The 14,650-nt window shown below is 35.2% G+C and overlaps 1 protein-coding gene across 1 annotated transcript in view; it reads left to right on the top strand.

Moving 5' to 3' along the window:
- Nucleotides 1-3,679, top strand: part of LOC140241507 (glycerol-3-phosphate acyltransferase 4-like) — a 36,888-nt gene extending 33,209 nt beyond the window's left edge. Inside the window, exon 15 of the mRNA XM_072321234.1 lies at nucleotides 254-3,679. Coding sequence (XP_072177335.1) covers nucleotides 254-341 — 88 coding nt within the window. The 3' untranslated portion in view covers nucleotides 342-3,679. The remainder of the gene's footprint in view (nucleotides 1-253) is intronic.
- The last annotated feature ends 10,971 nt before the right edge of the window (nucleotides 3,680-14,650 follow it).

Raw genomic sequence — 14,650 nt, 5'->3', positions numbered from 1 at the left:
CATACACACACTTCCCTTTTACACATACACACACTTCCCTTTTACACATACACACACTTCCCTTTTACACATACACACACTTCCCTTTTACACACACACACACTTCCCTTTTACACATACACACACTTCCCTTTTACACATACATACACTTCCCTTTTACACATACACACACTTCCCTTTTACACATACACACACTTCCCTTTTACACATACACACACTTATTCTCTGCCTCTCCCTCTCTCTCCTGTACCAGGGATGGTCAGCTGAAGAGGATGAGTGTGAAACAAGAATACAGGGAGAAGGAACAGGAGGAGTACAGCAAGCTGCTCAAGGGGGACTGATTATGACCACACCCACCACCAGACCTACCACCACTCACCTGTTGTCATGGCTACAGGCAACATCGTTTACCAGTGGCAGCACAGTGCATACCAGCTGTGGTGTATGATATGAGGAATAGACAAGTAACTCAAGGAAGGGTAGAAACATATTTGTAAATTAAAAGGCTTTAAAAAAAATATGCTGTTTGTGATGATTTGTCTTTTGAACAGGGAATATCGTGCAAGCTGCAGTAAGGCTAAATGCATCTCATTTTGTTTGGATCACTATGTGCAAATAGAAAATGTTTTCTCATGGCAGATATATCGCTCAGTGTGGATCTTTTCAGATCTTTCTGTAAGGCCAAGGGTACGTAAATCTCCTTTATAAGTGGGTAATTTAAGAGTCTCTCTCTCTTTCTCATAAAAAAAGTCCACATCTACCTGTGAATGACATCAACCAATCTTTGATTAACTCATTCATACTGTCTGGATTGGTAGTCATACAGTGATCAAGCCAGATACTTGAGCTGATAGAACATAGTAAGGTAAGTCCACTTGTGCTTGTAGACCTGTGTAGATGAAAAAAAAAAAATCACCTGTATCCAATGACCAAGCTTTGGGGATGTGGCTGATGAAGATAGTGCCTTGTTTTATGTGATTGTTGGCAGTGAGTTCCTCTTCTTTTCTGCCACGCAGTAGTTAAGGACATTAGTAATACATTGTACATCGTCACACAGCATCAAAGAAAACAAATTGACTGTCTAATGATAATCTTTCCTAAAAATTTCTCTGTGTTTACAGTCGTATGTCCTTCACATTAATTTGATAGTCTACTCAATATTTCCTATCCTCATATCACCAGATCTATGCCATAATTGCAGTTAGTTTATGTGCTCTAATGGCTATGATAGAATCTAAGTGAATCCAAGAGAAATCAAATGATTGTGTGTCTTCATGTTGGCAGCATAGAAAGATCAAATATGAATAATTTAAAACAAGAGAGATTCCTACAGATACAACAGGTGATATGCTGATGGCGTATCACCTAAAAAGTGGAAGTGTTGTAATGCTTTCACCAAAGTAGCATTAAGAGACCTTTCTTCATGAGGAACTTATGACCAAGTTTGTTTGTTGTTTTTATATTAGTTTCTAATCCTCTAATTATTGCAGACCCAAAGGAAATCATGAGAGTACAATGATAGCTGTTGATAAGACATAAATGGCATATACATTACTAATGTTTTCATGGGTCTGTTGCCCGTTGATTCTCTTCTTTCTCATCTATTTTCTGACTTTATCAACTGTACAAGAGCTGAACATTCTGAGCAATAAGCACTGTGGTTTAATGCATTATTGTTCAAGAGAGTATGGCTATTATGTTTGTACCTCTTCAAACTGCTTTATTTTGTAATGAAATTTAAGTAAGTGTTTAGTCAAAGATATAAGGTGAAATTTGTTTGGACATTCATTTTGTGTTGTTACTTTGTTTGAGATGTATATCAGTGTGTCTTATATGAGAATAATAGGATGATGTTCTCTAGCTCAAGAAAATAACTCTGTCCAAGTAGTGTATTGGCACAAATCATTTGATGTGATTGAGGGCATGGCTGATGACATACACTCTATTGTATTTGAAATCAGAATATGAGGCTATCATTAGTTTTGGAGGAGACATTGATATGATGTCATAGCGATGATCTGATCTTTTTCCAAAATTGTCAAATCTCTTTTGTGTATATGTCTTACCAACCATTCCTGAGGCATTTCTTTTAAATGTATATATTTGTAAATATCAAACATATATCAGTAAATCTTTATTATCATGTAATTGTGGAAACTTCATATGCAAGTTAGTGATTGACTTATTTCATATTCAGGTAATTTGCTGTCATAACTGTGATATGAAAACTAATTCAAAACCAGGAATTTCATTTTTGTGTGTGTATATCAAAGAATCCTCTTTTATGTTTAATTTGAATATGATTATCAGATGTAGGAGATCTCATGGATGTGCATTTATTTCAATAAAATTTAAAACATCATTTTTGTGATGGGAGCTGAAGTGTTCATGTATGCCAGCCAAGGAAATTTCTGATATCTGTTACTAGTACCCTCTACATGTAAATGATATGTGGACTCTCTGTAGTTTATGAATGTCTTAGTCTTAAGTATTGGGTGATATACTCTTGATATCAGAACTGTTTTTAAGGCAGATCAGGGTAAGCTCAGCTGGTGACCTAATTTTGTACAGGGTGAGAGAGAAAATGTATATGGATTGAGTAAATGACAAAGTGGATATCGTTAGGTTTAGAAAAATAAGATACTGAATGAGTGTGGTTCATAAGAGGTTTGTGTAACTGCATAGGGGTTGATATGCACAACACCCAGTTAAGTATTTGTAAAGTATTTAATACTTTGCACATATTGCCACATACATTGATGTGATACATTTTATATGAGTTAACGTTATGGTAGTAGTGAGTAGGATATGCCAGGGTCATTCTGCCTTAAAAAGTGGAAAGAAGAATCTGCAGTAATGCTGTATCAAGAACTTGAAGCATCCTTGAAAATAAATTAGGTGATATTTATAAATTAATACCTGTGTCTTCTCTATATCATATTATTGCCAGGGTTGTAAACAGAAACTGAGAACAGTAAACTCTTTTTTTCTTCGGATTAAAATATGTCTGAAATAATGTTAGAGTATGTGGAGAAAGCCATTCCTTATGTGAAGTAGGAGAAAGTTTATTTAAAACTTGATGATAACACTAGGCAGATGTTACTATAGTTTTAACAGCATTTTGCCATCAGCAGAATGCAATGTTTGCAGTGGCTTATAATATGGGAAAAGTTTCCATCGTTCTGTATCATAGTTCATTTTACAGCCTCACTATAGATGTGATAAATGTGCAAATACAATAACTAGATAAATCAGTGTTTTCCCTATTTCCACAATCTGAAATATTACATCAAACAAGATATGAGATAATAACTTCAAGGGAATTCAAATTCACTTTCATTTGCACTCCTCTCATTACCACCGAAGTTGTCAAATGTTGGCATATTGTGATCAAATTAAAGTTTTCACATTTGACTCATATATTTGATAGTACCAGTATACAAGGTTAAAGATATACCAAGGGAAGTGAGACTCACCTCCCTGATAAACCTTAGTGTTCCTAAATGTTCTTTGGATTTCTTATTGAATAGGGAGGCGTTCTGCACTGGTCGTAGGCTAAAATGGCTTTACTTTATTGATTAAATGTTACAAGGGCTTTGTAATTCATTAAAGACTGTTTATTCTGTCACATGAGATATGTTAACAATGATATCAAATAATTATCCACTCTTCAGTTAAATCCATACTTTTTCATAATTTCTGTTTTGATTGTTGTTCGTTTGTTTGTTTGATTTTGTTTGTTTGTTGGGGGAGTATTTTGATGTTTTGATCCAGAATTTAAGTGGATGATTACATAATCTGGAGAGCAAGTTTGGACAGTATGTGTGAAAAGTAAATGTATTTTGCAAAATTTTACTAAATCTCTTGCAGGTAAGGAATACTAGATTGTATAAAGCAATTTTTTTTTTTTTCTGCTTGGGACGCTGTCACTAGTAAAGTTTGAGATGTATTTACAATCTATCAAGGATAAGTTTTCATTGTTATTCATGCATGTGTCCTTGCACACACAAACACACACACACACACAAACACACACAGACACACACTCGTAGCTTAACTCGTCGGACTATGCGAATGGCATGTGCTTCATATCTGCCTATTTTCATGCAGTGTGTCATTGGTATGTCAGACTAATCCACTCTGGTGTGATAAGTGTGGCAATCCCATACCAAGGTCCTTTGATTCAGTGTTGCATTAAGAGGATTACCAGCAATCGTTTCATTAATCTCTCACCATTGAGAGTTGGTTTCATGTCATCAGAAGTGATCAGTTTAGGAATCATGCTAGCCAATTAGAATCAGGTAAAACTCTGTGACATAGATAACTTTGAGTAAGAAATCAAGCCATTTGTCATAGGTGTAGAAATCATGCCAACCAATTAGAATCTGGTGAAAGTACTGTATACGCTATATATTTCGCGAGTCTAAATTTTCGCAAATTGGGAATTCCAGTCAGTTTTGCAAGTGGTTAAATTCGCGATCATGGAGTCCTGTACTGAACAGAGAAATGTACACGCGATCAGAGTCAATATTTTCGTGTGTCTTTAATTTCGTGAATAGCACCCGACTCGCAATTCGCAAAAATAGAAATCTCGCGAAATATTCGGTGTATACAGTATAACTCAGTGAGATAGGTTGAATTTGAATAAGAAAACAAGCCATTTATTTTGTATTTCATATTTTGTGGTCAGTACAAAAATTAAACTTATAACGGGTGAGTACCATGACATCATTCTTGTGATTTGTATGTACAGCTTGAGTAGATGTGAAGCTGTGTGTCATTTTTAGCATAATATCATTACACATTAACGTTTTAGTGGTTAACTGATGAATGAATAGTGTCAGTAAGAATTGCCTTTCCTAGCAATTTAGCTTTGATTCAAGAAATGTGTGTCAGATTGTAGATAGTCTATGGTACACAGTGTGTGGTAGTCCGTAGAAGAAAGAAACCAGCAGTCTTTCTTGAAGACTATCTTACATGATGTACTGCAAGCTACAAGTGTATTTGCAATCGTCATGCAAGAACTAACAGTATCACAACAAGAACTTCATTCTCTCAATTACAAAAGCAAAAATTCTTCATTTTCTTTTGAAAAGAAGTGAGCTGTTTAAACTTCTGTTAGTTCATTTGATTCAGATTTAGCTGTGAGAAATGTTAGTTCATTTGATTCAGATTTAGCTGTGAGAAATGTTTTTTTGAGTGCCTCCCTCTAATAATGATGATGGAATGTAACATACTGTACAGCATATTTTGGCAGCATGAAGTTTTTGCGCTTTGGAGCCAACAGCCTTGTTCGCGGCATGAAATTTTCACGAATGTCTCTTGCATTCAATGCATATGGTGTAGACATGAACTTTAATGTGCATTTTAATTTTGTGAAACTTTGCTCCTGAAATTTGTGAAATTAAAATGCACATGAACATTCCTTCATTAACAGTAGCACATTGCTGCTTGTGTGAACAGATCTTATCAGATTCATTGTTTGTAATGTACAGCTGTGTGTAGGATGAACTGAAATATTGTTATTAGCACAACTGACTCTGAATGTTCTTTCTGTGTGTGTGAATGTTCAAGAAATAACTTAAGCACAAATATTTGAAATCATGAAGTAGATTATGTCAGTGATCAAAGAGATGTGTGTCTTTAATTGTGCAGTGTGTATGGTTTTAGGGCAGGTTGTTGCACAGGAATGCTTTAATACCGAAACACAACTGATGTACAGATATGATTGACCATCTTGCTTGGGTGTATTGTACAAGGAGTTATCTTTCAAGTGCATGGAATGAGTCTTCTCTAGTGTGTTTTTGTGTTGTAGTTTTTATGATGTGTGGAAAGAGAAGCGTGTTCAAATGAAATGTAACAACTGTCAAATATTTTGTGAAATGTAATATCATTTGCAAAATTTGAGTGATAATGCATTCATCTGATCATAATTATGTGTCTTTATGTTCTTTGAAATTTCATATCAGGAAGGGGATGATTTGAGATGTTTGTTAATTCTAGATTAAAATAGTCTTCAAATGCTGACAGGAAAAGTTGCAGTCACAGCCTTTATGGTTTCTTCTTTTTATCTTTATTTTCAACACAAGGTTTTCCCATTTCAAAGAGCAAAGGAAAGGGGGCATTACAAAGGGTTGCCAAGATCTGAGAATGATGCCTCTGAAAGAAGAGGAATTTTCTCCATGTTATCCATATGTAACTGAGAGTAACATGGCCCTTTAAGACTTGCATGTACTGTCATCCCATCACATGGAGTGTTTGGCAGCTTTGCTATGCATGACCTGAAGACATACCGCAAGAGTACCAGGCATACTAGCCTAGCTTCCACACTTTCACTGGTTTTCCAACCTAATCCTGTTCAATTCTCATGAGTTATTTTACAGGGAAACAAACCCTAGAATAATGTCTGACCTCCCTGGCCAAAAAGATCATTAGCAGGGAGTAAATAATGGAGAGAATTATTAAACCTGAAGCTGATCAACTTCATCTTGGTATCATTCATGTGTGGAAACTCAGCCGAAGCCTGAAAATGAGGCTATTTTGGTATGTAGCTTTTCTCTGCTGTGTGACATATTCAATGAATTACTGTGGCAGAATGAATTTAGGGGTTGTAGGGGAGTAAGTAGTGTGGGGGAGAAAGGGGTGTATATACCACCTATCCAGTCAATATACCTTGTTATTCTCTCACACAGAATTCAGACAAAAATAGATTAACCTTGCAATAGAATATGATTGTTGTGAAGAAGTTCTTTTCATCAGTGTATGGATTCTGATCACTTGCTTAGTGAAGGTGGAAGAGGACATTAGTGCAAATAAAGATGGTCAGGGGGGACATTCTGCTTTCCTACAACCAGACAAACAGACATGCCAAGAGTTCACTGGGATCTTGACATGCCAGACATCTTGACCAGCCACTTTCAGCAAGCTATGAAAAGTACCATAGTCATGTTTAGCATGCACACACACACACACACACACACACACACACACACACACAAGCATGCATATATATATATATATATATATATATATATATATATATATATATATATATATATATATATATATATATATATAATACATATACATATTTATAGAAACACAAACAGACACATACATACTTCTAAGTTTATTGCAATGACTGTGGCATTGATGTAACCACAGTGACAGAAAAGAAAACATTGAAACTGCAAAGAAATACAACCCAGTTTTTGTATTTATGGTTTGTTCTGGAGGATTGAGTATCTCTGCTTTTGTTCTTGTATTTTATTTGTTTGGTTTTTTTTTTTTCTTGTTTGTTTTTGGTGTTGGTGGTTTTATAGAATGATAATGAGTGAATCAAAATTTCGATGAAGTTGACTGTGGTTGCGATTATAAGAATGATGAAATAAGTACCCTGTATTTTCTTCTTGTGAATGACCCTTTTTTGTCATCTAACATCCCAAATTTATTTTCATGCTAATAGTATATCTTATCACAGAGAATATGACATGATAAAAAGATTTCCATGTGATTAAGCTTGATCTATGTTTTGTCCATCTTAACAAATTTCAAGCCAGGGATACTATCGTTATCAACATATCAGCGTTATTGATGAGTTCCAAACATTGACTTTCAGCTATGATACAGCGACTTACCCTTTAAAACCTAACTCTTGTATCTCACCAGGGGTTCCTTGTAATGTCTGTACATCAGTGTGAACTTTATTTCTGGTGATACCATGAAACTGTGACAATAACAGTGCTCTTTGTTTCCATAGTAATGCCTAAAGTGTGATACTAAAGAGGTGTGTTCAGCTTTAGTAATAATCACCCTAATTTTGATAGGATAGACTCTCCCAAGTGACAATATAATTAACAGATATATAGCCATTGTTTGTTTATGACTTAGGTGATTAATTCATTGTAATTTATATCCAGAATGAATATTGCATAGCTCAGTGTGATTATCTATGAATTCTTGACACCATTAACTTTGTGTGTCCTTGTTCTTAGCAAGCATTCAAAATTGATGCTTATTTATGTCAAGATTAGAGACTAAACTTCTGATGTGTTATTCATTTTGATAAAATATGAAGTATAATTTGGACCTGATGACAAACTTTCAATTATACCTATAGTACCAGTAAATTTGTATAGTTTATATCACCCAAACTGCTTTTAATTAATTATTTCATGGTTATATTATGAGAAAATGTATAGCTATGAGTAGTGATGACACAACATTTTATCTAAGCCTTTGTGTGATGAAGGAATGATTCATTCTTGTTGCCATTCTTTATACAAGCAAGTCAAAGAGTTCTGAATAATACAGTTCTGTACATTAATTTGTGTCATGCTTGAATAAGGAAAAAGTCTTGATTGAGTCAGAGTGTTTTACATTTGTATTATGAATCATAGTCATGAGCTGACAGAGAAATTGCATTACCAGTATTTTTATTTGAATATATATCATGTGTACCCTTTCAATTTACTGCACTATGAGCAGATAAATTTCTGCAGTCAAAGAGGATAGTCTGGATGTGGATGTTGATGTTGTAATAAATGATGGGAAGAAGGCATCTGTCAAGAGTGAATTAATATGCCAGTATGTTGCCCAGTGCTGTGCCTTATGTATTCATGTCATGTTTGTGCTCAATTTGTGTCCACCCACTGATGGTGTAATATAAGTGCATGTAGGGAATATATTTTGATATATTGACCTGTAGGCGTCTGAAGAAATTTCATCAAAATGCTGGGGGGGGGGGGGGGGAAGGGAAAACATGCAAGAAGCACCAGCCTCCTTCATGTCCAAAGTCCACATTGCTGCATTTGAAGATTTACAATTGATGAACAATTTGTCAGAATCAGTCAACACAATTTAATCCTTCATCTTATGCACAAGCAAATACGTAGTGTTTGTCAAGCCATTTTTTTTTTCTTGAGCAGTTTTTAGATAATTTCTTTTTTCCCCTTGAGCATGTCATATAAGTGGAGTTAAACTATCATTATCATTTATAGTAGGCCCTATGACTGAGAAGTCGGGTCAGAAGACGGATATGAATGGGTGCATTTGAGTCTCAGAAGTATTCTGGTATAGGTATTATTCTAAAGAAATACATCAAAGTTATGTCTGTGTGTGTTTGTGTATGTTTTTGAGTATGTTTGTATGATTGTGTGTTTTTGTTTATATCTGCATGTGTCTGTGTCTGTGTGTCAAGGCATTCGTGCCACGTAATTGGTGCTGAATGATACGTCTTTACACACGATGATTCATCAGTCTGGTTGGCAAGGGAGATTTGTCAGTGATGGCTTCTCCTTACACTTAATGTGTGTGTGTGTGTGTGTGTGTGTGTGTGTGTGTGTGTGACAATATCCAGCAGAGAACACACACCTCAGGCTGAATTGAATATCATAAAAAAAAAGGGGGAGAGACAGTGTTGAATGTCATACACTGTCGTTCTTTTAGTATGAACAAACATTGATTTCATAAGCGTAGCCATATCATTATTGAAAGACACAACTTGAATATAAAAGAGAAGTGAGAGGAACTGCTCAAAATGAATTCTAAATGTATTGCACCATTCTGTAATTTTAGGAAACATGTCTCTCTGTTTATTAGTCCAGTGGTAATAACACACACACACACACACACACACACACACACGCACGCACGCACTTTCCCACTATTTAGGTGATCCGAGTATCCTCTCGGATCACCTTCTGTATCTGTACTTAGGTGATCCGAGTATCCTCTCGGATCACCTTCTGTATCTGTACGGATTCTTTGTTTTTCTTCTTCTTTATTTCTCCTCAAAAGTTGTGCAGAGGTTAGCTCAGAAAGTGCAATGCCTATCAATTTCAAAATTATACCATGTATGCATCATGTCCCAAAGACGACAAATCTAATGTATCACTGTGATCAGTCGACCGTGACGTCACTATGACGTCATTATATGAAAACACATTCTCAATCATATCTCATTAATGGAAAAGAATTTTTCAATGAAATTTACGTTACATATATTTCAAGTTATGCGAATTCTGCTCATGTTCTCAAAATTCATATTTTCTCTTAAAACGTGCGCGTACGCGCGCGTTAAAATATTTGTATGCTCCAATCGAGCTCAAATTTTTTTTGCACACGTTTCAGACCATTTGGAGCATTTTTTGAAAAATTGAAAAAATCGGACGGACGCGTACGCGCGCGCACATATGCGCACACACAGCTCATATGCAATTGAAATTTCCCGTTTTTTCACACGGATCGGATGTCTGAAATGTCAAGGAATATTTATACCAAGTTTCAAGTCAATCCGACTCAATATGACGTCATACGGGCCCGTCAAAGTTGAAATTCCGCGCGCGCGTCAATGGCGATATACAGTGCAACTATGCCAAAAAACTGCCAATTTTAAATCCGATTTTACTCGTCAGGATGGACGGTGACCCCCCATTTTCTTTACATATTTTGAAAGCTGATGAGTTGTACATGTCATTTCATGGGGTGGTAATGCTGACAAAATGATTAAAAGATAGCAAATTTCTTAATAAAGTAAAAAAAGTGAATTTTCAAAATGACGTCATCAAATTTCAAGTTTATTCGAGCATATCTCACTAGTCCTTTGTCAATTTTCACCCAGATTTCAGTATGTTGTAGCTTATTTAATGTTCTTACAAACATAAAATAACAAAAATTTGATTGGATAACGGTATCACCTCGTAAAAGTGGATTGAAAGTAATCTTGTCAAATTTGACCAGTTTACGTGTTATCTCTATGGGAGTGCAGTTTTTCTGGAAATGAAAATTGACATGACTATCTTTATCGAGCACTAGCTCATTTACCCTTCGATAAATTTCTCCCAGATTTTAATATGTTGTAGCTGAGACTTTACGCTACCGTAAGTGTGCCCTTCATTTTTTCATACGCTGTCGGGATCACGTCAAAATTTTTGGTTGAAATTCAGGCTTATCTTCGATGTGTTGAGATATTTCTTTCTTTCTGCAACTTTCTTTGCAATAACTCAAGAAAAACGGCCTCTATCACTTCCATATTTTGGACATGTTAAGTTCATGTCACGTAAATCATTTCATAAAATAACAACTACTTGATCAGACATCATCTTGGGTATGTAAATTAGGGTCAAAGGTCATAAGTGTTTCATCCTGTATCTTAGTGAATACATGTTCTATCTTTCCCATATTTTGCACACGCAAAGACCGTATTACAAGGATCATTTCACAAAATAACTACTTTTTACTCAGATGCCATCTTGTCTGTGCAAATTGAGGTCAAAGGTCATATGTACTTCTTTTTGTATCTTCGTTATGACGTGTTATCTCTATGGGAGGGAATTTTTTTAAATGTGAAAATTGACATGATTGTCTTTATCGAGCACTAGCTCACTTGACCTTCGGTGAATTTCTCCCAGATTTTAATATGTTGTAGCTGAGACTTTACGCTACCGATAATGTGCCCTTCGTTTTTTCATACGTTGTCGGCATCACGATAAAAAACTTGGTTGAAATTAACGCTTATCTTCTATGTATTGAGGTATTTCTTTCTTTCTGCAACTTTCTTTGCAATAACTCAAGAAAAACACGCCCTATCACCCCCATATTTTGCACATGTTTAGTTCATGTCACGTACATTATTTGATGAAATAACAACTACTAGATCGGACATCATCTTGGATATGTAAATTAGGGTCAAAGGTCATAAATGTTTCATCTTGTATCTTGGTGAATACCTGCCTTATCTTTCCCATATTTTACACACGTATAGACGATGTCGCGAGAATCATTTCACAAAATAACCACTATTTCATCAGATGCAATCTTGGGAGTGCAAAGGTGGGTCAAAGGTCATATGTACTTGTTGCTGTTTCTTCGTTATAGTGTATGCAGAATTTGGTACCAAACATGGCAGATATGACTCCCTTTGCTAAATGAGAATGCAAACATCACACGGCCAATGTCTCTAAACACAGATGGAACTTGTATGGTCATGCCTATTGCAATAAGGACTCGAATCATTGATTAAAAAAAATCGGATCACCTTAATTTGTCAGTGATGACAAATTACAATCTCTATTTTTTTTTCAATTCCTCCATTTTACATAATAAAATGTACAATTAAAAGTAAATGAACCTCTTTTTAATCAGTGTTTACAACAAATGTGAAGTCATGTTGATTGTTACACAGAAATCAAGAATCTACTTGTATTAATAACACCAAAGAATAAAACAATAGCAAACAATAGATGGAATGAAACATTCAAAAATGAAACAGTGTATGAAAACAGTGTCTTTAAAAACAAAAGAAATAACAAGAAAAAAATGAAATGAAACCCGGAAGTGGCACCAGAAATATTTAGTCACGCCCCCCCCCCTTTACAGAATTCCTGGATCCGCCCCTGCAACCCTATCCATCTTCCCTGCCCACGTTCGCCTCTCTCAGGAAGCTTTATTCCATAACATGTCTCCCTCTTCCTGTCCTTATAATATATTTTCATGGTTCCCTGCTCACATCAAATATTTACAATATCAATAAATCAAACAAAGAAACAAACAAAACAATAAAACATTCAGTGGAAATATCCTAAGAGATAAACAATCCAATACCAATTCCTGATATTATGATCATCTTTACCCCAACTATTTGACGTAATAATGTAGCATTATAATGTAATATATCATATCATATCATATAATATAGTATACTATAATATGATATGATATAATATGATATAATATAATATAATATAGTATAATATGATATAATACAATATGATATAATATAATATAATAATATAATATAATATAATATGATATAATATGATATAATATATTTTATACAATTATTATTACATGTACCATTATGTATAAACAAACTCAGATATCAGCATTACATTACTAAACACTACCCCTACTTTGAATATTTCCATATTAATACATATTCACCTAAATGTGCACTGAAACACACACACACACACACACATACATACACGCGCACGAATGAGGATGTTTGAATCTTATAGTGATGATTCACACCCCCTCTCCCTTGGGGAAAAAATAATCTGAAATTCCTTAGTGCTTCATACAGAGCGTGTAGGTTAGTCAGAGTATCAAGTAACATTTGGCTAGGGATAGTTTCGTGATTTTGACCCGGACCAGGGCGTTATATCAACTAAATTAATGCTTGATCATGCCGCTCAACGGGAAATCTTTCGCCCTCCTTACCCTACAATTATGGTGATTATAATGATGGCAGTGTTTGTGAAGCATCGTCCATATAGGATTTCAACGGGCTTCTAACGCAATCAGTCCAATACCTAGCCGAGAGTTCCCCCATGAATCCAGCAGATTAACTGGCGCTGAGTGAATTCTCCATCGAGACCGTGATTAAAGAGGTTGATAGCAAATGGGCCAGGTGTCGGAATATTTGGGTCAAAATTTTACATGAAGATCCCATCTTGTGTATTATGCTGACTATTTAGACACTCAATCGCTGTGTTAAGTGTTAGGGAACGGTATTTACAAATACTGCGCGTTCATTAACTCTTTTTTAGATTGTCAGAAATAAAAAGGCTCTAACTAAGTGTGACTAATTCTTGTGTTCATATCAATGCTTAACTATACACAGCCCAGTCGCTGTAAACCTGTTGTCGGGCTGATCAATGCCTTGATTTCCAATGGCCTGATCTTCAATGGCTTGATCCTTTGACTATCGTTATCATAATTTGCAAATACCCAGACTTTGGCCATCGCAGGCCCGAAAATTCAATATGTTTATAAGCCATTATCTTACTGGGTAAGGTCACGGATTTCATTAACCATATTTACTTTTACGAGTGATGGAACAAACCGTTTATCACTGAAATTCATTGAATTTGCGAATGAATTGCGGTAAAAGATTTCCAAAATGGGCTTTGGTTAAGAGGGAAGAAATGGTTGACAAGCCAACAAAATCTTCAGGTGCAATTTTCTCGCTCCTCTTTAGATAATTTGTTTTCTAACTATATAGGCCTACATTTCCCGCAGTTTAAATCGCCTAACACTTTGTGCGAGACTTGCGTGTGGTTTATCTGTAGAGAGACAGAATTAATATAGGGCAGACACAATTACATTTCATTCTTGGGTTCCTTATTGAGAGGTATGCAACAACTTAAAGTATAACCATAAATCCGTTTTTGAATGAAATCTATATTCCTGTCTGTATGAAATATTACAATAGATCAAAGCACATATTTCTAAGAGTGCAAAACGTTACACTCGAAATGAAAAACTAAATATCACATTTAGACCAGATTGAAGATAACTTGCCGAGAAACAAGAAACGCCTACAGTGTCTCCAGTTCGAGATAAGGGAAGCAGACAAGCTGTTGATACTAGAAACCTCTACCAATATATATTAAAGCATGCATCTTGGAAACTTGAAGTGGAATAAAAATCTCTCGGAAACAGTGATTATGTTAGCAGTGACAACAAAAATCTTTTATTCAAGTGTTACGCTTATTTTCCAAATGGACAAACTCAAAGGTGTTATTCAGCCATTCAAATAAAACGGTTTTGAGACAACTTTCGTTGAGTTTCTGCAATTCTTATATCAGAAGTCATTATAATCATCAATGCTAGTCTTGTGATTGTTAATTCGAATAATAATGGCAAT

This window comes from Diadema setosum, chromosome 18 (assembly GCF_964275005.1).
Source record: "Diadema setosum chromosome 18, eeDiaSeto1, whole genome shotgun sequence".
Taxonomy (NCBI): domain Eukaryota; kingdom Metazoa; phylum Echinodermata; class Echinoidea; order Diadematoida; family Diadematidae; genus Diadema; species Diadema setosum.
Note: the sequence above shows the minus strand (reverse complement) of the source record. Positions and strands in the feature narration are given on the sequence as shown.